Below are 24724 nucleotides of genomic sequence, written 5' to 3' on the forward strand. Positions count from 1 at the left end.
AATAGGAAGGAGATCTCTCTCTCTCTCTCTCTCTCTCTCTCTCTCTCTCTCTCTCTCTCTCTCTCTCTCTCTCTCCCTCCCTCCCTCCCTCCCTCCCTCCCCCCTCTCTCTCTCGCTATATGTGTTTCTGTGTGGGTGTGTGTGCATGCTTATGTGTGTATATGTGTATGTGTGGATATTGAACAATCTGATTTTGTTCCCCCCAAATGCTTGACATTCAACATGTAATTTTTACCATATTACCTCTATTTTTTTTTTTTACCTAGGTGAGGGTATTAGTTCAAACAATTAAGGAAATAGAAGTTAAAAATATTGGACTATTAGGAGGGAGAGTCACATAAATCCAAGGTGTTGGGACAATTAGCATCTTGGTAATAAAAGTCAAGTTGAACACTAAAGAAATGAAGTACTGTTGGTTATTTAGCAGTTACATAGTCTCAGGTGTTTGCAAAATGCCTGATAATTGTTTCTGACCATTTCTCTTGGTGTAATTCTGAAAAAAGGCATTTGCTCTTCCCGTGGGGAGTGGGAGGAGGATGTGTGGGAATCTATTCAATTACAGCTCCCGTAATCTTCCTCGGTTTTGGCTTACAATGAAAACTCAAGTACAGAAAGGAAACACTCAGACATCTTGCTAAGGCATAAGCCATTTTATCTTCTTCCTCTGCTGATAGCTTTCTAGAGACTCCTTTCCATCAGAGGAAAAGCCAGAATCCTAGGACTGCAACCTGAGATCATAGATTAGATTCTGGGATGGAAGGAAACCAGTATAGAAGTTCAGGATAGAAGTTCAGGATATATGAATAAACATGGAGATTGGCTAATGGAAGTAGAACCAGTTCACCATGTTTGTTTTGGGAAGTGTTCATGTTAGGAGCAACATCAGTGTTAGGAGGAAGCTGGTATTCTGAGACTCGGGAGAAAGATCAAGTGCAGAGGTGCTTGTTGCATGAGTGTGAAGGTTTGAGCTTGATTCCAGCATCCACACAAAAAGCAGAGACACATGGATGTGTATTTGTGATCCCAGTGCTAAGGAGGCAGAGACCAGCAGATCATGTGCTCCAAGCTAGCCAGTCAGCCTGACTGACCCGGCAAGTTCCAGGCCAGTGAGAGACTTTGTCACAAAGGAGGACAGAATTCTGAAGATAAGTCCCAAGGTTGTCCTCTAGCATCCAAACGTATGTGTACACATGTGCATGTACACACACACACACACACACACACACACACACACACACACGCACACACACCTACTTGGAGGGCAATTTCTTTGCAACTCTTCCATAAAACTAAAACCATTTTATGAGTGAAAAAAAAAAAAGGTTTTAAAGACCTAAATTCCTCCAATATGCAAAATGACCTGGTCCTGTTCCATCTTTGTACCTCTGGCCCCATGGAAATCTTATGCCCTATTCTCTTTCCATGTCTGCTTCATTTCTTGGCATGTTCTGACCCCAGATCCTTGGCATATGCTGTTCTTGTGACTTGATTTGACTTTCACTATAATTGCCGTCTTCTCCAGAGCTTTCTGGTGTGGATTTAAAGCCCAGCCAACACTCCTTGTTTTCTTCCTTTGGCTATTACCTGGTCCACTGTGTACCAGCATCTCAGTGGTCATGCTAGGGCTTACCTAGATGTCTAGTTCCTTAGGACAAGGATCTTTTAATATTCTGTTATATGATGCATTTGTAGAACCTAGAATTGAACCTCGCACATACTTGATGGATACACGTAGAGACTAAATACTAAATTCCAAATTGTAGGGTAATTGTGACACTCTGTTGTTTTGTCAGCTGGACTATTCTGCCAACACTGAAGTAAGGTAATTTTATGTGGCAGTGCCACAGTAATCTAAAATGTAAGTATTCGCCTTCTGTGACTGTATGTGGGTCTGTGAATGTAAGACACATGTGTAGGTGTCTGTATGTGTGTGCTCCTATATGTGTGCACATGGGGGCCAGAAACAATGTTGCTTGCAATTTCTCAATGACATCTGCCTTGGTTTGGGGGTTTGCCTGTCTGTTTGAATTGTTTTGTTTTACTTTAGAGACCGTGCGTCTCACAGGCCTAGAGCTCATTGCCTTGGCTAGAGTGTCTGCAGCAAGTCCCAGGGATCCATCAGCACCAGCATTATAACATACGTTATCTGCATCTTTATTTTGTTGTTGTTTTGCTTGTTTGTTTCACAAACATGAATTCTAGATTTCCAACTTAAATCCTTGCAAGTGAGTTTAAGCACTGAGCTGTATCTGTAGTCCCCAAATGAAAGCATTATTGCTACCATTGATGCACCAAAGCTGAGGCTTGAGCTTTGCCCAAGGTCACACAGGTCCCCAGTCAAATTACAGAGCCCCGGATCTCCGGGTACCATATTCATTATGATGTCCTATATACCAGCCTCACACTCTTTCCTCTTTTCATTAAAGCTGTAGCAGGTCACAAATAACTTTAGTCAGAATAGTGGAGCTCCTCAAGATTAAGGTCTGAGGCTTCTTCTTCCCCTCACTATCCAGGCAACTCAGGAGCACTGACTTTTTGTTTTTCTTCACAGCTCATGCAACAGAAACTTTGGCCTTGAATTTCTTCTGCCTGGGTCTGTTTCCAAGTCCTATCATCTCCTACAAATAGTTTTCTCACTAGAAGGCTGATATTAGGGAGGCATAAATAGCTGAGAAGTTTACCCTTAACTGTAGAACTCACTCTCCTCCTTCCTCTTGTGAGCCTCTTCCCAGCTCGTTTCCTTCCTTTGAATTGGATACAGATGTTGCATCACTTAACATCATGGTCCCCAGTGATGGTAGCAGGACTCTGAAAAACAAACCCTCTGACATCTCATTGGTGTCATTTCTTCTCCCACGTCATCCATGTGCAGTTAGGAGCTGTGTGTAGTAGTTTCCTCCCATGCACACAGGGTTAGGAACTGAATGCAGTGCTCTCTCCTCAGTGCACATAGAGTTAGGAGTGTGTGCAGTGGTCCCCCTCCTGCCTTATGTGGGATCTGAGGAGGAAGTTCAGTTCAGCAGGCTTACCTGCTGAGCCATTTTTCCAGACCTCCGCATTGCTAGTTTTGAATCCTGTTTGTATTCCTAGGTGGTCTTGAACTTGGTACCTTCCTGCTTCAGCTTCCTGAATGGCTTAGGGCACTGTGTAGAATGTGTACCATGTAGACAGGAAGCAAAGAAAAATGTAAGTTTGCCTTGGTGGTCCAGGAATGGAATCTCAGCTAGTAATTACTGGAATATAGTAAGAGAATTGTAATATGGTGAGTTTTGACTATTCAAGATCTTTATGTGCCTGTCTGTGTCTGGGCCCAACATACATCCAAGTTTGTGCAAATTTATACATGTGAATACGTATGTGTATGTGTATACATGCGATGCATATGGAGCCCAGAAGTCAACTTCTAGTGTCTTCCTCAATTGCTTTCTGCCTTACTTTTTGACATAGGATCTTTCACTGACTCTAAAACTCATTTGTTTTACTAGGTCATCTGTCCAATGAGATCCAGAGACCTTTCTTTCTCTACCTATTTCTAACTAGGATTATAGCATATGCTATGATGTGACTTTTATATGGATTTTAGGGATTCAAACATGGGGCCTCATGCTTGCATGACAAGCGCTATAACAACTGAGCCCTGTCCCCAGCCCTTCACAACTTTTATATGCATTACCTTTTATCAAAGGCTATCTCCAGAGCAAGCTGCCATAGTTCCTGGGGTTTGGACTTTAACAATTCACTGTAGCTTACATACACATACTAATATTTCATCATAGGCCCCAGCTCCAAGCCAACTCAACACACACACACACACACACACACACACACACACACAGAGAGAGAGAGAGAGAGAGAGAGAGAGAGAGAGAGAGAGAGAGAGAGAGAGAGATGACCACAGACAAATGGCAGAGCCATTCTCATAGTCCTCTTAAGAAGGCATTGAGAAAAGGACGTGGAGCTGTGTCTAATAAGCATGCAGGAATGTGGGTAGCTCTTCATCCCTGGTCCTGGCTGTTATGTTAAATGTGTTTCACTGTTATTCTTTTAGAATAGGATTTTCCCCTCCCTCTCATTTTCGAAAGTGAATAAAATTATTCCAAGTTTTATATTTTATTTTATCATTAAATGGTGAGTGGCTGTCACCTACTTAAGAAGGCAATAATCCCATTTCCTCATAGCCAGACTAGAAGCACATTCAGAGACCTTTCCTGAACAGTTTAGGCAAAGATAAAATGTTGGGAAAAGCAGAAGGGTGAGTCTGCATGGGAAAGCCACTTAGTCTACAGTTCAGTATAATGTATGGAAACACGGAATTATCCGAGAGAGTAGCAAATGCCCATTGCATTGCTCTGTCTGCCAAGAAGTATAGCTTTGCACCTGCACTGAAATCCATGCACCTACATTTTCCCAATCTTATTCCTGCACTGAAATCCATGCACCTACATTTTCCCAATCTTATTCCCGTAGAAACTGGGGCAGTCCAAGGTCTGTAAGGAAGGTGTGCATAATTCCAAATAGAGAAGACACTTGAAATACCTCCTACCTCCAGCTGCTACCCTGTCACCTTCAAAATAGAAGTGCTTTTCTGAAAAGAAGTTTTATTTTGGGAAAAAAATTGTCTTCCAAGGGCAGTCCAGGGATGCAGGAACAATATAAGACCTAGAAGATCCATCCCAAGGCTTAGAATCTGTCCTCCATATTGGTTTTCCCTTTAAAGTGTATATAGAGTGCAGTTAAGAATAGTTATCTCTAACCAGCATGTCATACCTGCTCACACCTGCTTGAGCCTACAGTCAACTTGGACATTAAATCACCAACTTTCCCCTTGCCATTTGTCCCAGGAAGCCAGTGATCAATCACTAATCTTTGAATAGATATGTAGTGTTGGCTAAACCAAAAAGTGCTTGCCATACAAATATGTGGGCCTGAGTTTAGAGCCGCAGAACCCACTTAAGAAGGCAGAGATGGTAGCACACACCCATAATCCGTTAGCTGGAGAGATGGCAGCATAAGAATTTCCAGACCTTGTTGGCCAAATTCTTGAGTTTCAGATTCAATGATAGAGAGACCCTGTTCCACACAGTAAGGTGTAGAAGTGATTTGCAAAGATACATACTTATAGCTTTATATGCATAACATACATTCACACACACACACACACACACACACACACACACACACACACACACACACTCTTTGAATGAGTGAATTCTCAAACAGACAAATACAGCTGTGAGCTGTAGTGCTTGGAGGATGCTATGCCAGGGAACTTAACCCTCCCCCACCCACACACCCATGTACTTGAGCACTTGGTCCCATCTGGTGATGCAGTTTTGGGAGTCTGTTGAACCTTTTGGAAGTAGACCATTTCTGGAGGAAGTAGGTTGCATAGAAGATGTTCATGTGCTTGATAGCCCAACCCTGCTCCCAACCCTCTGTCTACAGCCTATGTTGAAAAAGCGAGAGGATTCAGAAGGACCCATTTCCTGCCATAGTGGTGTTCTCTTTTTCTGTATTCTCCCCACCATGAAGGATTGTACACTCAACCTGTGAGCCAGAGTAAATGCTTGCTTCTTGAAGTTTCTTCTTGTCAATGTTTTGGCAATAGAGATGTGAAAAGTAGCCAGTGCAAGGGGTCCTTAGGCAAGTGGCTAGAAACTAGAGGACCCAATCACAGTATGTTTTCAAGCCCAGACAAATAATCCCATTTTTACTGGCCTAGAGTAGTATAGAATTGGTTTTTGAAATATAGATGCATACCACTAGAATTGTCTTTGTATTTTTTAACATTATTTTTAGTTTTCAAATACAGGGCCTCATTTAGCCAAAGCTGGCTTTTAACTTGCTATATAGCTAAGAATGACTTTGGATTTTGCCCTGCCTGCTTCCACATCTCAATTCTAGGGATAATAGGTAGATATCATCGAAACACATTTATGTCATGCCGGAGCTGGAACCCAGGTCTTTAGGCATCCAAATGAGCACTGTAGCAACTAAGTCCTAGGATCATCATTTAAAAACATTTTTCTTTGTCTCATGGATTATGTATGCATAACTCAAGGGTAAAACCAGGAGTCTGCTATTTCAGCCAGCTTTTCCAGATGACAAAGTTGTTGGGTTAGCTGTGCCCATAGAAAATCTGATAGAGCCCAGGTCAATCCATTCAACAAATCACCAACCGTGGACAAACCTGTTTTCTGTGTAAGCGAAAAACTCAGTGTTGTACTGAACTGCCTGGAACCGCCTACCAAGTGTTTCCTGTCATCCAACCGATCCCCGTCCTTGAGTCTTTGGGTCTTGACTTGTAGTACAGCCGTGTGGTAGATATAGTCTGTCTCAAGATGACACAATGAGGGATGAGCATGTGGTAGGCTTGGATTTATGCATGCTTTTTAGAAAACCTAATAAATGTCAGACATACTGACATGTCATTTTCCTCCTACATGGTCACAAACATCAGTAAAATAAAAACCATTGACTACAGATGCAGAAGCATTCTGAAACTCCCAAAATGTGTTCTAAAGCAAATTCCACTCATTTCTCTTTGATGTCAAGGGGCAGGTACTGATATTCCCCAAGCCTTTTCATTGGACAGGGCTTCATTCCCAATTTCAGTAGACCTTCATTGGATGGACAAGAGCTATGGAGAGAGTAAGTGGTCCCTTCAGGATCACTTAGCACCATGCTTACTGCTCAGATCTCACTACTTACTTTCTCTCATTGAAGAACACAGGAGCGGGACACTTTTCTCTTTTTCCTCGTCTTTCTTATCTTTCTCTTCTTCTTTATCCTCTCTGCCCCTCCTCCTCTTTCTCCCCTCCTTCTTCCTCTTCTCTTCCACCTATTCTTTTTAAATTTATAGTTTAATTATTCTTGATTATGTAGTATGCATCTATACATATAAGTGCATGTGTCATCAGAGGCCAGAGGCTTCAGAGCATGCCGCCCACCCTCCTCCCACGCCCAGAACTCGAGTTAAACCACACATGGATGCTAGAATCTGAGGTCAGATCTTTCGTAAAAGCCTTATGTATTGTTAACAACCTATTCCCAGCCATCTCTCCAACACCTTTATTTTCTATATTTATGACAGGACCTAACAAATAACCCACAAATAGCCTGCAACTTAACATGTAGACACTGTTAGCCTCCCATGGACATCAATATGCCAGCCTCAGCATCCCAAATGTTGGTGCTGTGGGTAACATGCGGAGTAGAGCCTAGTCCTTCACAGCACTGAAGGTTTCTCTGGGTAGCATCTGCACACATGATGACTGAGCACCTAATTAAATGAGACTGCCTAAGAAGTCTCACATCATCTCCTCTGGTTGAATTGTCAATGCAATGTCCTTCAATCACTACACATTCATTTTCTTACTTACATGGCTTATTGTCTTTTCACTTTATAGAACCAAAAATTCCCCAAGGACTCAGAATATATCTTTTCATCCCCACACCAGGCAATTGCAAATGTTTCAAATAAACCCAACAGGTGCTTTTAAAATGGTCAATTTTTTTTCAGTATGATAGACCAGGGAACAGGGAACTATGACCTACAGGACAAATCTAATCCTCTGTCTGTTTTTATAAATTAAGCTTTATTGGAAAGCAGACTGGGTCACAGTTCATTTCCCTATGAACATATCACTGATGGCTGCATGAATGTATATCAGTTACAGAATGGCCCACAGAGGAAAACTATTTACCCTGAGGCTAAAGAATACACTGGAAAGGAGGTACAAACATGTCTATGTCATGAGTCATTCTCTTAGAACTTCTGTTTTCCAACATGCAGGGCACTGGCTTTCCCCCACCCCCAACTCTGCAATGCAGAAGAAATAAGCCCTGAGAAATGGGATTTGCAGCTTGAAAGCAAGCCAAATCATGTCACTTTGCAAAAACTGTGTACTCTATATGGCAGGATTCTTGCCTTATTTATGTGAGAAAAACCTATTGCACTTCACAGAGGTAGTAACACCACTCTATGCTGTATATTGGGGGAAAACAATTTTAGAACAAAGCTCTTGGAGCACGTGTTCTCAGATTCATTTATAAAGAATGAGAGGCAATTAGTCAGGAAAACCCTGGATCTTCACTAAAACCAGCTCCATGTTTAAACTCATCGCCAGGTTCTATAACTGAATTGTGCTTTTGGCAGTTTTCTCAGTCCTAGAAAATTACCATAATGTATAGAATTAACATTTGGTTCATTTAAATCTTGTATAATTCTTTGGGTGAAATCTGTGAGCTATGTGTATTTGAAAATTCATTTAAAAATTTTACTGGATATTTTATTTATTTACATTTCAAATGTTATCCACACTCCCAATTTCTCCCCCCAGAAAACCCCCTATCCCATTCTGCCTCCTCCTGCTTCTATTAGGATGTGTCCCTACTCACTCACCCACTCCTGCCTCCCCGCCCTCTCATTCCCCTACACTGGGGCATTGAGCCTTCACGGGACCAAGTGCCTCTTCTCCCACTGATGCCTGACAAGGCCATCCTCTGCTACATATATGACTGGAGCCATGGGTCCCTCCATGTGTACTCCTTGGTTTGTGGTTTAGACCCTGGGAGCATTGGTTGGTTGATATTGTTGTTCTTCCTATGGGGTGCAAACCCCTTCAGCTCCTTCAGTCCTTTCTCTAACTCCTCCCTTGGGGACCCCGTGATCAGTTCAATGGTTGGCTGTGAGCATCCGCCTCTGTATATGTCAGGCTCTGGCAGAGCCTCTCAGGAGACAACTATATCAGGCTCCTGTCAATGGAGGTTTGAGGTAGCTTGTGTTTTTGAGTCCACCAGGAGTATTAAAGACAAGCAAAGTATTTAGGCAGGGAAAGGAAATAGCTACAAGAGAGTCACTAGTGAGGAGGGCAGATGTACAAGCCTGGAAGTATATGCTGGCTCTTTCAGATGGAGCTAGCTGATCTGGAGAAACCAAAGGTTTGTCTTTAGGATTCCAGAAAACAGAAGCAAACTTCCATGGACAATAATTGTCCTTCAATTAGGTATTCAAGTAGTTGACATTGAATTCTTAATGTCAAACCCTGTATCAGATATTGTCCTATTGATGCCAGCAGCCAATGGCCAGAACAGTAACAAGCACAAAATCATTTAGTATAGCTTCTAGCAGTAGTCATATTTTCACTGTTTGCATATGGCATGAAAAGCCTACACCTTAGAATTCAGAGATCCAGAGTCATCTTGTCACTGTCACTCTTGCTTCTGATAAGCAGTGATGCCTCGCCTGTTCCACATTCTCCTTAGATCCATCCAGAATGACTGATTACATGAGGATGCCTATAAGCCCTTGTCCTTTCTTATCTCCAAGTTTTGTGAGTTCTCCCTGGCTATGTTACTCTGCTTCCCTCAGACCTTACACTGAAGTCGATTCCCCTGATGGGATGATCTCTGAAGATTGGAGTGGGGGGGGAGTAATTAGGTTAAATGGGGGTCATGAGTGTAGGGCTCTCTCATAATGGAATTAGTGTTTTCCTCAGAAAAGAAGGGGAACAAAGATATTCTCCCTTTGATCTGTGAGGTCACAGCAAGAAAGAATCAAACTATAAGGCTTGGTGTTACAGGTCCAGCTTCCCAATCATTGAGGTGTGTTTCCCATTGGTGGCATTTTGTTTCAGCAGCCAGAGAAGACAAATACAGTCAGTTACCTTGACTCCCACGTCCTTTAGAGTTATGGGACCCTGATGCCTTTCATGTTCTTCGTGCCTTTTCAAAGGATGGAAAGAGCTGAAGAATCTTGAGTGAGCCCTGCCAGGCCTCCCACCTTTCTCTCTGAGGAATCCTATCATTTGAGCTGAGCATTGAATTAACTTGAGCTGGGGGAAATGTGATGTGTTTTTCAAATGTGCCTTACCCAGGTACAAAATTGGTTCTGCCAAACTAGAATGGGGTATTAACTATATCCAAAGCTATGTGATTAACTTATTTGTTTGCCTATAGAGCTAACATGTTAAAAGGCAGGAAGCTGGGGGACACTGTGCAGCCCAGTTCTGAAGTGGGATTGTGAGAAAACCAGAGACGTGGGTTTTAATTCACATGCCTTCACTCGTTATTATTACTTTAATGGAAAATGACTTTTTACAGTCTTTCTCCATTTAAAATGGAGAATTGCAACATTGTCTAATGCAGGGTAGGAAGTTGATTGGATGTGCATGAATTTTGTAACCCCCCTCCTCCCATGTTCTGTTCTTTGTACACATTCAATACGGTTACAGTTTAGCTTAGAACATATATATATATTTTCCCCCTGAACTTTTTCAATTGCTTTTTTATCAGGTTTACAAATCAAATCAAATAGGTATATTGCAGAGCTCTGTGATATTATTTTTCGAGTTTATAGCACAATGTATTGAATTATGCCAGCTTCTGCTCTGGCCTTGCTCTTCTCTGCAGAAAGAGAGCAACCACAGACTGTAAATTCAGCCAGTACCCAGCATCACTAGCTAAATCAAGACCTGCCATTCATGCTGCTAGAAGAGACAAAGCAAGTGTTTGTTACACAAATCAATTTGGTCCAAAATACATCGCATTGGGCACTCAACCATTGCTCAAATGATATTGTCAGCTTAATCAAATCATGCCTCCAAGACTCTCACAAGTTTCTCCTTTTCTAAGAAAGAACTTGATTGGTAGAAGAGTGAAAAGCAGGGGCTATTCAGAAGTACACATTTTATTTATTAGTGTGAAGAGTGTTATACAGAGAGGGGAGGAAGCTGGCCAGAAAGAAAAGATTCTGTGTGTTTACCAATCTGCTAGAGGGAAAATCCAGGAGCTAGTCACATCCCCTTGAGGGTATTGGGTTTCCGTACTGTGAAGGTAAAAGTCAGAAGACATGTGCACAAAAAGATTGATGTACTTGATAGACTGGGATGACTCAGAAAAGGCATATTGAGGGCCTACTATGTGCCAGAAATAATGATTCAAAACAACATTTGTTATTAGATAGAATGCTTGCCTTGAAGATGTTCATATCTCTCAGGATAGCTTAATAATTAAGCTCAAGCGTGGGGTCTGTAGAGGTAACCCAGCAGTTAAGAATGCTTGCTGCTCTTTCAGAAGACTAGTGCTTGGTTTCCAGCATCCATATTAGACAGCTCATAGTCACTTATAATTTTGGTTTCAAGGAATCTGCTAACCTCCTCTGGCCTCTTTATGTACCTGTGCATGTCCATATTCACACATAAAGGCTCACAAACCCATAATATAAAAAATAAATACTTAAAAGTAAAAGAGGATGGAGCTAAAGAGATGGCTCAGTAGTTAAGAGCACTGGCCATTCTTCCAGAGGACCTGGGCTCAACTCCCAGGAGCCCCATGGAAGCTCAAAACTATCTGCAACTCCAGTGCAAAAGAGTCTGGCAACTCTCCCACAGATATCCATGCAGACAAAAACCTCAATGTACATAAAAATAAATACATTTTTTAAAGTAAAGAAGAGGATAGGGACATTTTTCTAAAGTAAGCTAAAAAATAATTATGACTAATAAGGGCTCAGGAGAAGACCCCAGAGACTCCAAGAAGGCATCGGAAGCAACCTGTTCCAGGCTTGTTAGTCAGCTATGTTAGCACAGTTCTCACCCTGACCCAGTCCTGACCTCAAGTGTAGCGATCAGAACAGCAGTGAAGCTTTAATCCTTTGTATGTGGCTTGTAGTTGTCCTCTGTCCCATCCTTAGACTCTCCATGGCATCTTTACCTTCCCCTTGAGAGATTGTGACAGGACAAAAGCAATCCCATTTATGGGGTCCACCATCCTGCTCTGTCCCCGCTGGTACCTTTGTAGAGGCAACTTCACCTCTCCGAGTTTCAGATGTCCAAGCTGTTCTGATGATTCTATGAGGTGAGCCATAGACACCTCTTTTTATGATCCCTAGCTCCTGGTATCTGAGCAGAGTTTTCAATTTCCCAGTCTCTTTAGCCATTTCCACATGTTCTTCATGAAACCAGCACTGGGCCACAGCATTTGACAGCAATGGCAGTCAGGGACCTTTTGTCTCAGCCTGGGCAGGCAGACACAAATGGCCCTCCTCAGTTACTGTTACTCTTGGCGTCTATGTCTCTTCTAGGTAGCTTAGAAACTTTCAAAAATTTTGTACCAAATATTGGGATACAGGTGTGCACCCCCCCTCCAGCACATACACTGTGTGCAGGGGGTATATAGCTTTATTATGTCCAGGAATACAGAGGGGGCTTAAGAAACATGTATTTGTAGGATGATGGAAATAGTAACAGATAAGGAGATCCAACAGATGACAGGGGTTCAGGAGATACAGCTATGTATGTGATAGATACTATTCTCAGTCCATATTCTTTAAAAGATGGCAAGCTTTTTGACTCTACAGTGTCCATGTTACCTGCTTTGTGAATATAGAGCAAACTCTGAAAGGAAGTTTGTTCTAGGGACTCATCTGTCTCCCTATCTCTTCATCCTTCTATACTTTGTCTCTCTTGATTCCTTCACATTGACTGAAAAGAATCTGTCTGTTGGAAGTTTCTGGAATGTTGGAAATCCCACATGTCTGTTTTGTTACAGAGGTGATGATGGTTTTAAGCTTTCTTTGTAGCAATGAATGTTGCTGACTCTAATGATATTCAGACAGAGGACATCCCCAAATGTGGATGAAATTTCTTTCTAGAGCTTGCTTCTACCTTTTCCATTTCCTTAATTCCCAGGCTCTTGCCCTTCCTCTGCCATCTCCTCATTGGGCCTGAAATGGCAGGCAGACTGCTTCTCACATCCCAGAGCCCATCACTAGTTTTTTCTCTTCTCCTTCCGAAGACCTTTGAAAGGATCTTAGTGTTTGTACTGGCCTCCCCATGAATCTAGGATAATCTAATTCATGCTCAGGTGATAAGTGATTTCAGCTCTGTTCATTGAATTTCCCACTTCTTTGTCCCATAAAGCAACTTTTTCACAGGTTCTAGGTATTAGAACATCATTAAAGGACCCTCTTTGTGTTACAGTTGAACTCTTAAAAGTGCCCTGTTATGATAGATGGAACAGATTTTTTTCCCCACTTACTTCAACTTCATCTTAATCGGAAGAACTGACCTTTGACTCAGTCGTTGAAAACTTTTGAACTGTAAGTAGGAAATCTGGATATTCAGCTGTCATTTATTTTTGAAGCTTAAATGTAGATCAAGGATTTCCAATGAAAAATCAATGTGCCCTGCTGAGATTAGGACCCATAAGCATAACGGAGACAATAAATGTCAAAGACTTGGTGCAGAAAAAATAATTTAAATGCTCTTTGCACTAATGATGCGTCACAATGCTGTGCTTGTTAAATAGAGTTAACATGGCTACATGCTTAAAATTGACTTCATATTTTGCTTCACTCTTTAAAACACGTGACTTCCAGACATTATAAAATTTCATCTGCTGCTCGTATTTTATTTTATTTTTGTTCAGGGCTGCCCAAGTGTGCTTCCTCAGCACCCTTGAGCTATATCTAGTACTGGGTTATGCATACATGTATTTTTAATTTCCCAAATATAGCTTGCTTCTTGCTTGCTTTCTAATCATTGCCCAGTCCCTCTCCATAGCTGCTTCTGCCTTATAGAGCTCCACTTTCTCTCTGAATTCTAATTTCTCTTGTAGGTTTACATCAGCCATGCTTTATTCATGCATCCTCAGTATTAACTTACCTGTAGCACTCATGAGCCACAGATAAAAGTCTCCTGAGCTAGTCTGGAGAATCTAAAGTTCAGAGGGCTTAAGTAACTAGGCCAGTACAAGATGGAAGTGATTTTTACTCAGATGCCTAACTGTAAACTGTCCTTTTCTGATGGTTCTACACCGAGCCGCTCAGTACCCCTTAGGAGGTACTAGGACTCTACAATATCTAAGTAACCTACTAAGATAACTCTGGGACAGAGACAGAATCTGAAAGGAGCTGATTTTTATGGATATTCTCTCAAATAGTCATCCCTGGATTGGTCGATATCAAAATCCAATTTCACTAGGATTAGCTGTGGGTTGCTTAGAGCTATTCATTGAATTAGGAACGATTACAGCGGAGGGAGCCCCGAGGTTCTTTATTAAGGTCTTTGTGGAAACACTAAGTGATCTTCAGGAGATTAAAGTGCCGCTGGTGTTTTCTTAACATTTATAACCTGTGCCAATACCCGGGGAGTTTGTTTATTAAGGAAAATTCTTCAGCCAACAGCCTGCATTCTGATAGGGTTATACCACAGAAGGCCAACACAGAAACTGGTAAGGTGGATCTTAATGCACTTGTTCAGAACTTCTGACTAGGTTTCCTTAGTGACCTGCTTCTTGTGGGTAATGGATCTCCAATTAATAGAGTCTATAGGTCTTCCTGTGTGATTAGAGGGCTCTCTCTCTCTCTCTCTCTCTCTCTCTCTCTCTCTCTCTCTTATTTCTCATAGCTCTGTGTGTCTGTGGACCAGAAAAACAGAGAGCAAAACTGAAATGCTTTTGTTGGTGACTGCCATGATTAATGTCATGCACCCTCTTACTAAGTAGGACTTCACCATTATTGTCTCATTCTGGAAAAAATGATCCAGAGGAGGTGAATAATGATCACTTTATTCATTTTCAAACATAAGTATAGGATATTGATGATCTTTTTAGAAACTGACAAAGGGCTTCCCACCCTGACAGAGAGGGTTAAACGTCTCTATCTATAACCAAGTATTTATAGGGAGGTAGCCAACCTGGTCTGATGAAGGAAGAGTTCTTGTCTCTTCTCTGCTTAGGTTGGGACATTCTTCTTTCTTTTGCCGCTTGTTGAGGCTAGCTCTTTTGAGAGTAATCAAGAACCCAGAGATGATATTAAAGAATGACAGTCATTTCTGAAAAATAGTCACTAATTGAATTTGCACTTCTGGTTTCATGTTTATGAGGGAACTGTCATAGGTTGAGTGGTAGCCTCTAAAAACACTTTCATAGCATAAGCTCTGTAAACTGCAAATGGTTGAGACTGAGTTTTGGGAAAAGGGATCTTTGCAGATGTAATAAAATTAATTATCTCAAAGTATCCTTATTTAGAAAGGGCTCAAGATCTAATGGCTAGTGTCTTCATAAGAGAAAGCTGGAGTATACTTCAGTGAGCCGGTCAAAGAAGATGGCTATGTGAAGATAGAAGCACAGGGGGTCGCAAAGCCCCAAACCAAGAGATGCCCAGAAACAGAAGCTGAAAGAGGCAAAGAAAGAAGAAAGTTGGTTCGCTGGACACCTCTGTTTTAGATTTTTGTCCTCATTGCTATGGTATGAGAAAGTCCTGTTTTAAGCCACTAAACTTGTGACAAGCTGATCAGGAACCAAGCCAGAGATCATGTTGTTTATAACAGAATGCCATGTCATAAACCGGGGAGGGGTATTTTGCTCATGGTTTCAGAGCTTTTGATCTGTGTTCATTGGAGCACAGTGCATACTGGAGATGTAGAGAGAAGGGCTGTCTGCTTGGTGATAGCAGTATGAAGAACCGAAGAGCAGGCTAAGGCCTAGTGCCCCCAGTGACCTCACTTCTTTCCATGGTGCATCACCTTTAGGTGCTGAAACTCCCAAAGGGACAAGGGTTACTTAGCCTGTAGCTAACACATGTATTCAACATTACCAGATCTGAACCCTAGCAGTCATAGAAAAGCACAGGATTTTTCCTGGGATGTTTTTCCTGAAGATTCCAAGAGATATGCTTTGAAAAAAAGCCCACTTAGGCCCCAGATGAAGTAGAAGTACTCTCTTCACTATATATGGTGGGAGCTCCTTGATCTGAAGTTAGGGCTGCTTGTACCTACCCCTATATTTTGGTCCTTGTCCTAAGCCTGTAGGGCATGGATCATTGTTGTCTTCTCACAGATGAGTGAACTGTAGGCACAGAGATATAAAGGGCCCAGATACAAATTAGCAGTTGGTGACAGTGGGATTGCATGCTGCAGGGTTGACTCTCTAGCCCTGGCTGTCACATGACTAGTTAGCTCAGACACGGACATGCTCAGCTTGAAATGGTCTCTTTTTCCTGTCCCTCTTACCCCATGAAGGTTGATATCCCTATCCCCGCCTTCTCACCAACCTATACAAATTTGGATTTCATTTCACATATTTTCAGTAAAAAATTATTTCTGTCAAAGGTATGCCTACATAACAATTTATGGGTATTTGTATAAATGTGTACACTACAAAATGATTAATCGAGCGTTGTATGTTTTTATCAAAGGGAACACCACCAAGATTTCTCCAAAGTCCTGTTTGACTAGAGATGATTAATTTTAATTTTTACATGAGCAGCATAATGCTATTAATCATTTAATATGTTTAATCATAATCTCTGTAATTCCTAATTAGGTTTATTAAACTGAGCCATTCAGCAATTGTGCACAAATCCAAGTCTGAGTTTCTTTCTTGGAAGGAAGAGAAGCTCATTTTAATTTTTTATTCACATGGCAATTTCCAGCAGGGTGGGGGGAAATGGACTTGAAACCTAGGATCTTAGTGATTGCTCGTGCCAACTTAGGGTGTTGTGGTAGGGCATTGAAACCTCCTACTCTTTGGCAAGGTAGCAATATCACGGTTTAAAGGTGACGTCTTTGTCTTTGATGTGGAACCCGATGTGCTGTTACTAGGAAAAACAAAAACAAAAGCTAAACACAGTGTGGGTCTCTGGGTTACAGGATGATAATGATGATGATGAGGAGTATGTGTGTGTGTGTGTATTTATGTAAGTATGATACCATGATGTGCCTGTGGAAATCAAAGGGCAGCTTCAAGTATCAGTTCATCTCTTATTTGAGAGAGTCTCTCTTTATTGCTGTATTTACAAGACCAATTGACTGTGCACTTTCAGGAACTGTCCTGTATCCACTGCCTATGTCACTGTAGGAATGCCGAGATTACAGGCATAAACCACTGTGCCCAGTTTTATGCAGGTTCTGGGGCCACAAAATCAAGCCCTCATGATTGCACAGCAAGCATGTCACAAGTGCACCTCCGCTAGCCGACAGAGCTATCGGTGAACTGGCACTCGAAACAGGCAACAGTGATTCTCAGGCATTTGTTTATTATGCATTTATTAGTGGTGCACCAATCTTTTCATGCTCTCAGTCTGTCACCACATCAGCCAATCACTTAGCAGGCCTTTGACATTCACGTAGCATGCTGGTCACAACTCAGTCCTCTGGTCATCTTTAAGTGGCTTATAACAGCCACTTACTTTTATGTACAAGGCTCCTTTGGGTCTACAACTTCTGACCTTCTCTCAAGTTGCGTCTCTTGCTCATCCTCTTTGCATTCTCTCTGGCTTTCCATGGACTCCCCAGTGAGGAGGACTTCTACGGACATCTTGCTATCTTCGCTCATGCTTTGCACTCTTTTGGCACAGACTCTGTCTCCTAACATACCTGTCTACCAAGCCAAAGGTTATGTGCTTTGGGACCCTCAGTGGCAAGTGGGACTTGAGCTTGCTCAGCCTGCACCCCCACAAAGACCTGTCTGCATTATAATTGTTTTTCTTTTCCCACCTCTTCCTACATCATCTTCCTTTTCACATTTCAGGCAAAATAACGTGGTTGTCGAGATCGCCTTGTACTTGAAAATAAACAAAGGCATCTGCTAGGGTTTCTGAGACCGAATCCGTTTAGGTGGGTGGTGCACAAGGCTCCAGGAGATCTCAACTTAAACAAGTATCCAGAGTGTATGAGGAAAGAGGATGCCAATAAAATATTCTAGTACCCAGAGAGATGCTGGGAAGATTGCTAATTATGCTCCTGTTATTTGGGTGTTTCTTTTACATTTCACTATGTAAGATTGTCTCCTCTAAGTCTCTATTATTTTACACCTGGCTGCCTACACTGATAGTTTTTGTCTTGGTTATATGTCTCTAAATTGCTTATAAATACATGAGGATGATTCTTTGCTCATGAATTTCAGCTTGGCAAAGACCCTACAACAGTAGTTCAAAGACATACTGAAGTGGACTGCGTCTACTGCCACCTACAGGCATAGTATGCTAATTGCAGAGAAAGTACAGAAAAACAAAGCTCCCTGACTATCCTTTCTGAAAGGGGGAGAATGGATGGAAATAATGAGCTATACTAGTAGCCTTATATTATCTGCATCAGCATAACCCAGCAGAGCTTTTGTACATATGGGAATAGTCTGTTTTTCCTATTTTCCCAACACAGGCACTACCTTTCAAATGATTGAGCCTTTCAAATGCAACAAATACAACCTTATTTAGACTTGATTTAGTGTTCATTTCTTGAGATTTATGATCTCATAGGTTTGCAGCAGTAGACATTATAGATTTATACAATGAACATCTTTTTTAAAAGTTGAGTCAATCATCTTATTCACTGGACGAATTACAAACCTCCAAAGGGCCTTTGCAAAATTTTGACATTTATTAATATTTTACCTGTTCAGCCTCAGTACTTACGTATGCATAGTGTAAGAATCTGGCCAGCACTGAGGGATACATGTTCTTATTTTTAATGATCTTTAATCCTTTTTGATGAGTTTTCCACTACCCACCCTGAGCCCCAACCCTTGATGTTTCCTTTCTTTTCTCACAATGTTTACCTTCTTCTCCCCAACTCTCTCTCTATTTAAGAACGGTCTTTAATGTGCCTTGTACCGTGAGAGTTACCCTGCATGAAGCCAGAGCTTCTGACGGTTTTGATTGATATAGAATCCAAGATTCATATGTGGGTCCTCAGTGGATGCTCAAAACAAACTTTTTTGCTGTTAATTTAAAAAAAAGGCCAAAAATATTTGTCGGATAGCATCCTGCCATGTGGAGGAAGGGAGCAGGCATTGGGACCAAGTCCTCATAGAACACACCCTGCCGTTTCTGGGAAGAGACGATATTGGGACCTAGTGCTTACTTTCCTTTTGTTTTGTTTCTTGTTCCTTTAGCAGACAGATGATGCAGCCCCGACCGACGGCCAGCCCCAGACACAACCTTCTGAAAACACAGAAAGCAAGTCCCAGCCCAAGCGGCTGCATGTGTCCAACATCCCTTTCCGGTTCCGGGATCCAGACCTCCGACAAATGTTTGGTGTAAGTACTGCCTTCATCCTCAGTTTGCTCCTTGTGGGAGTTCTGAGACTGTCTCACTCTAAGGTAGAATGTTGTTATAGAATGAAGGCATTTTAGCATCTAATACCTGGGTCTATGGGGGTAGGTCCCCTTAGGGGTGATAGGAGACATTGATTTGTTTTAGTTGTACTCATGGGATTGCTGCCTTCCCAGTTGATCAACTTCTAACACGTAACTTAAATGCCAAGCAGAAAATAGACTCCTGTGTTAACCACTGATGATAAAGCCCATTGATGATCCCAAGTTCAGCAGCCCAGGACCTCACTTTGTAACTAAAATAAATGTTGAATCCCTTGCCTGCTTACCTAGAAGCACTGCCCAGGCATGAGTCTCTCCCGGTTGTGCCCAGGCACTTTGTACTGCAGCTGCAGTGAATGGCTAGTTCAGCATAGTTTTCAAAATCAGCTACTGCTGCCACCACCAAAACTGCCAGTTTCTAAATCTGATTTGATTCTTGCAGGTTCCTAGATGAAGCTTCAAGGGTATTTAGTATGCAGCAAAGGGCAGTCTGCTCTAAGTATGATGGTGAAACAGAACTAGCCAGGAACCACCATTCACCCTGAGGAAATAAATGAAGGCTTTGCTTTCTCACAGTTCATCATGACCCTGAATATTTTTCTGGAAGATGTTTGAACAATCCACCCAGGGAAGGGAAGAGTTTACCATTTATTTAGTCTCAGCTGTGCCAAAGGACAAAGCTTTGACAAGGCTCAGATAACGTTTTTTTGTTTTGAAATATAGTAATTCTACATATCCATGACATCCCAGTAGTGGTCGTAAGCATCTGTGCATTCGACCAAAGAACTACATCCTTAACATTTGACTTAGAACAAAGGTGGGCTGCTTGGAGAATCCTCTAAGAGGTTGAGCAGAGCTGTGAATATGGCAGAAACAGTAAGAAGAGGCCAGGTCGGATGTCCTATTGTGAGCCAAGCTAGTATTATTCTCTGCATGAACAGGAAGCCCTGGTCCATTACTCAGGGGCTCCATGAATTGGAGGATGAGCTTGAACCTTTCATTTCTTTCACACACACACACAGACACACACACACATATACACACACATACACACACACACACACACACACATAGACACACACATACACACACACATACACACACACATATACACACATACACACACATAGACACACACATACACACATACACACACACACCTACACACACACATACACACACATACACACACACATACACACACATACACACATACACACACACACATACATACACACACATACACACATACACACACACATATACACACACAAACACATACACATACACAGACACAGACACAGACACAGACATACACACACATACACACACACACACACACAAACACACACATGATGCTTATCAAGTATGCATGTGACACAAAAGCAGAGCAGGCATCCTAATATTTAAGAGACCCAGGCTTGAATCCTGACATTTCAGAGGAAAAGGTCAACTTTTGCACTTTTATGGCTCTCTCATTTGGTAATAACCTTGAGTTACACCCTCTAACTCTTGCAGAATGAAGATACCCTCGGGCACTCTCAGGTCAAAGATGACTTTGAAAAGTGCAGGGCATTCGAAGTTAGAGTTGAGGTTAAGTATGTGCAAAGCAGTGGGACCCAGCTTGACTGATGGGTAGCTGCAGGAGTTATATTCTCTTTGCCATGTCAAGCCAGAGGGATGTCTTGCTATCTGTTCTGTCTTTATTCATCAAGTGTCACTGTGATGCTGGCTTTGAACTGGATTCTCTTAATGACCACTCTCGTAATCCTTCATGGTGACATGCAAGGCAGCCAACCCCAGTTTCTCACCCTTAAGGGTCTATTTTCTTTCCTAGACTTTTTTGATTATCTTGAACTTTACCTGAGGCTACAGAGCTAAGTCAGAGATGTAGTCAAAATACTCTCAGCTGGAAGTCATATAGAGGAAAGGCTGTAACTGTTAATGTCTGAATCTCTCTCTCCTTTAGGGTTACGGCAGATGGCTTAGAGAAAAAAACTTGTCATGTGACATGATACCTGGTATTGGACCCAGATCAAAATCTATTTGTTTCAAAAACAGTCTTTTTTTCCTTCTTCTTTTGAGTCAAAATTCTCACTCAGCTAGCTAACAAGATGTTGATTCGATATGATGATTGATATACTCTTAGCATCTGTCATTTAAGGGAGTGCAGTATATGTTTATGAACACTGAAATTAATTCTACTTATCACAAACAACATCTGTGTCTGTGTTAAAGAGTATGTGTGGATTTTGTGTGGTGTGGATTTCATCTATAAAAAAATCATTGGGCCATATGGATTCTGGACCCCATGCAGTAACTTGGGAGCCCTCTTTGGATTTTACAACTGCTATTTTAAAGAAATGGAATTTTCCTAAGATGAACATGGGTGGTCACAAAGCCATTCTGTAATATGATATATTTAGCAGCATGAATCATTCTGAGAGGCATCTGGAACATTCTGCTTGGCTCCCCACGGTGCAGTTTAGGGGACTCAACACAGTTTCCTCTTTCAGATCCCACTTACTGTAAGCAACCATGGTTTAGTCCCAGCGAGCTTCCTCTCAAGCGCTTTGGCCATGAGACAATGTCTCTCTTTTTCATGCTATCTTTTGTCTTCTGTCTCCTTGCTAGGGCAGCGTTAAGTGCGGACAGTTACAGAGAAAACTATAAAGATCATTGTGCCTCCTGCCCCTGTTGACTCTATTGTTCAAAGGATGAGCAGAAATTTCCATGTCAAAAACATGACAAGACCCAAAGTCCTCTCTTTCAAATTGCCTGCAACTTGGCAGTGTCCAACTTGTCCAAGTGCAGAAACTCTCCCCCATGTTTTGCACAGCAGTCGCTTGCCTAATGTTTCTTACGTTTTAATGTGTGTTTCCTGGGCGTCTCCTGTGAGATTGGTATCAGAGCTGATTCTCATCATTGTTCATTTCCCATTGTTTGCCTTCATTTTTGCCAGGGGTACTTCTTCCAATGCTGCCTTTAAGTTATGTTTCATGTTACATCTCCTTGCGTGCTGTTTTCTCATATGGTATATTCATTCCTTGGGTGAAGTGGACATGCTACAGTGTATAAAGCAGTATGTCAAGTCATTTCCTATCATCCATATCACCATGAGTGAATGGGGCTAGTGTGGTTGTTAGGATCACTTATTGTAGATGTTTCTGTGGGATCAATAACTGAGAAGTTATTGATCTCAGGCCTGGCTGTGTGTCTCTTGAGGTCTGCTGAAGCATAGCCCTTCACATTTGAATTCTTCCATTTGTTCTGTTTTATTTTCCTGGTTTTGAAGGCAAAGTCTGATTCTGAGTGAAGAACTAGCTTCAAGCTTGCTGAGTAGCACAGGCTCCGTCATCCAATCTCCATCGCCCTGCGTCATCCTCCAAAATGGTGGGGATGCTAGCAGCCAACAGCATGTTTAAACTTTTTCTTACCCATATAGAGTGTTCAAAATGTATATTTTATTTATTCCCTCTTCTGGAAAGGAGTTGGAGGTTTTACTACCTTGACTTTGGAGAAGCTTTTGCCATTATCGATCTCCCAGGTTTATCTGTGTAGCTCAGACAGTCATGATTGGAGACATCTGTATTTCCTTATTAAAGTTATATACTTGATTTCTTCATTAAAAAATGTGGATTACAACCAATTTAATTATAATGTGTCACTCTTAAATACAAAATACTTACTATAGATTAATGTTTAAAATTTAACATTTCTGTGTTTGAGATGAGAGCTGACTATGATATATACAGACCCCTGGTACAAGACATGGAATCACACAATTGTTTTCCAGAAACTGTGTGATTAGTTGGCACTCTACAGTTTGTCCCCTGCTGAATGATGCCACACACTCTCAGTTTTGTTATCCGTCAGTAAAGTGATTGGGATGCAGATTGTAAACCTCTATTCAATCCTTACTACCTATGTTAAAAAAAAAAAAAAGAGAAACGGTAGCCCATGCTTATAATCCCAGCACTGGTAAGGGGCACAGGAAGAGCCCTGGGCTTGCTAGCCAGCCAGCCTAGCCTACTTGGCAACTCCAAGTCACTGAGAGATCCTGACTCACGAAACACATTGATATTGCTTGAAGAAGGACACTTGAAGCTTTTGTCTATCCTCCACATACATACACATGCCTACACATACTCATTCATGTGTATCTACGCAAACACATGCATCTGTACACGCAGAAGCACACGTGTATATATACACACAGTAAATAAATGCACTCTGGATAGGAACGTGATATTCAAGTCTGTCGTTACTTATTCTAACAGAACATATGAATGTGTAAAAGAAGCTTGGATGGTGCATTTCTATGGCTACAGTACAGGTGGATTTCCTTGCACCTTTCATGTTAATACAACACTCAATTAAGCAGGCGGTTAGGAAGAGGAAAGCCATTTTGAGGACACATCACAGTGCCTCCTTTTTCTGTACTGAATTCACCTTAAGAACAACTCCAGAGAGGAGCATACTCATTGATTCTCCAGTTTCAAAAGGTCAGCCCTGAAAACATAGAAACAGATCGCATTCTGGAAACTGGATGGGTTATAACTTGGAATACATCTGTATAAACATATACACCTAAGCATACAGTAACAGCTAATAAAATTAGAGAGGGGCAGGACATGACAGACTGTGGGAACACGCTTTGCAAGGCGTAAACGGAATGAAATTATAATCCCAAGTGTAATGAAGAAAATTGTAAAAGATGCACCAGAATGAAATCTCTCTCTAGACTCTATGCACACACTCTGAATTAACCTTTACTTGTGGGTTTTATGCTGTAGCTGGTAAACATCCTTCACAGTTAGTGTGTGTGAGTGTGTGTGTGTGTGTGTGTGTGTGTGTGTGTGTGTGTGTGTGTGTGTTTGTAGTATTATTTGATTCAAGGTTGTCTAAAACTGCTCAGTACATATTTGCCCAAGCACACCTATATAGGCTTCTGGATTTTGGTCTTGACACAGTCATTGAGATACCTCATGTGGGTCCGAGGTGCTATGAATGCTTGCGAACATTGTCGAGCAAACAAATGCTAGTTATGTCTGCAAACGAGTCGTGTCTATTTAAATTGAAGATGCACCAGCTGTGTTGGCATCATTAGTAGCAAACTTCTCAATTAAACCAATGATACTATAAATACAGTGCACAACTGTCTCCGAAATTGGGCTTGCTTCAGCATTCCTCCTATGACTCGTTCAACTGGCTTCCAGAACCATCTACTCAGGGCCACCTGCCAAGGAAGCAAACACTGGCGATCATTTCAGGGCATATGGTGTCATTGTTTCATTTAGGGAATGACACATGCTAAGATGGGTTTCTGATCAGTTTGTCTCATCCGCTTCTTATTTTAAGGGAAGTATTTTGTGTAGACTGCTTAGGGAGGAGTGTTCCACGGCTGACATTTGCTTCATGATGCTGGAATATGTCTTTTTCAGCCTTCTCTTTCCATAAATATATGTGCTTCTATGCTCTGATGCCTGGAATAAATATAAAAGCATCTGTGGGAATGGGATATTCTGCAGAAGTTGTTCTCAAGTGCTTACACAGTGGAGAATGCTTTACTATAGAACTTGGTTCACCTCTGAACGACCAATTCTTCATTTGTCATGTTGGAAAG

General features: G+C 41.7%; 1 protein-coding gene across 53 annotated transcripts in view; it reads left to right on the plus strand.

Moving 5' to 3' along the window:
• Rbfox1 (RNA binding protein, fox-1 homolog (C. elegans) 1) overlaps nt 1-24724 on the plus strand; it is a 1527688-nt gene that overhangs the window by 1373335 nt on the left and 129629 nt on the right. For all 53 annotated transcript variants that reach the window (NM_021477.5, NM_001359725.1, NM_001359724.1 and 50 more), the window contains one exon: nt 18898-19041. In NM_021477.5, coding sequence (NP_067452.2) covers nt 18898-19041 — 144 coding nt within the window. The remainder of the gene's footprint in view (nt 1-18897; nt 19042-24724) is intronic.

Source organism: Mus musculus, chromosome 16 (genome assembly GCF_000001635.26).
Source record: "Mus musculus strain C57BL/6J chromosome 16, GRCm38.p6 C57BL/6J".
Classification (NCBI taxonomy): Eukaryota; Metazoa; Chordata; class Mammalia; order Rodentia; family Muridae; genus Mus; species Mus musculus.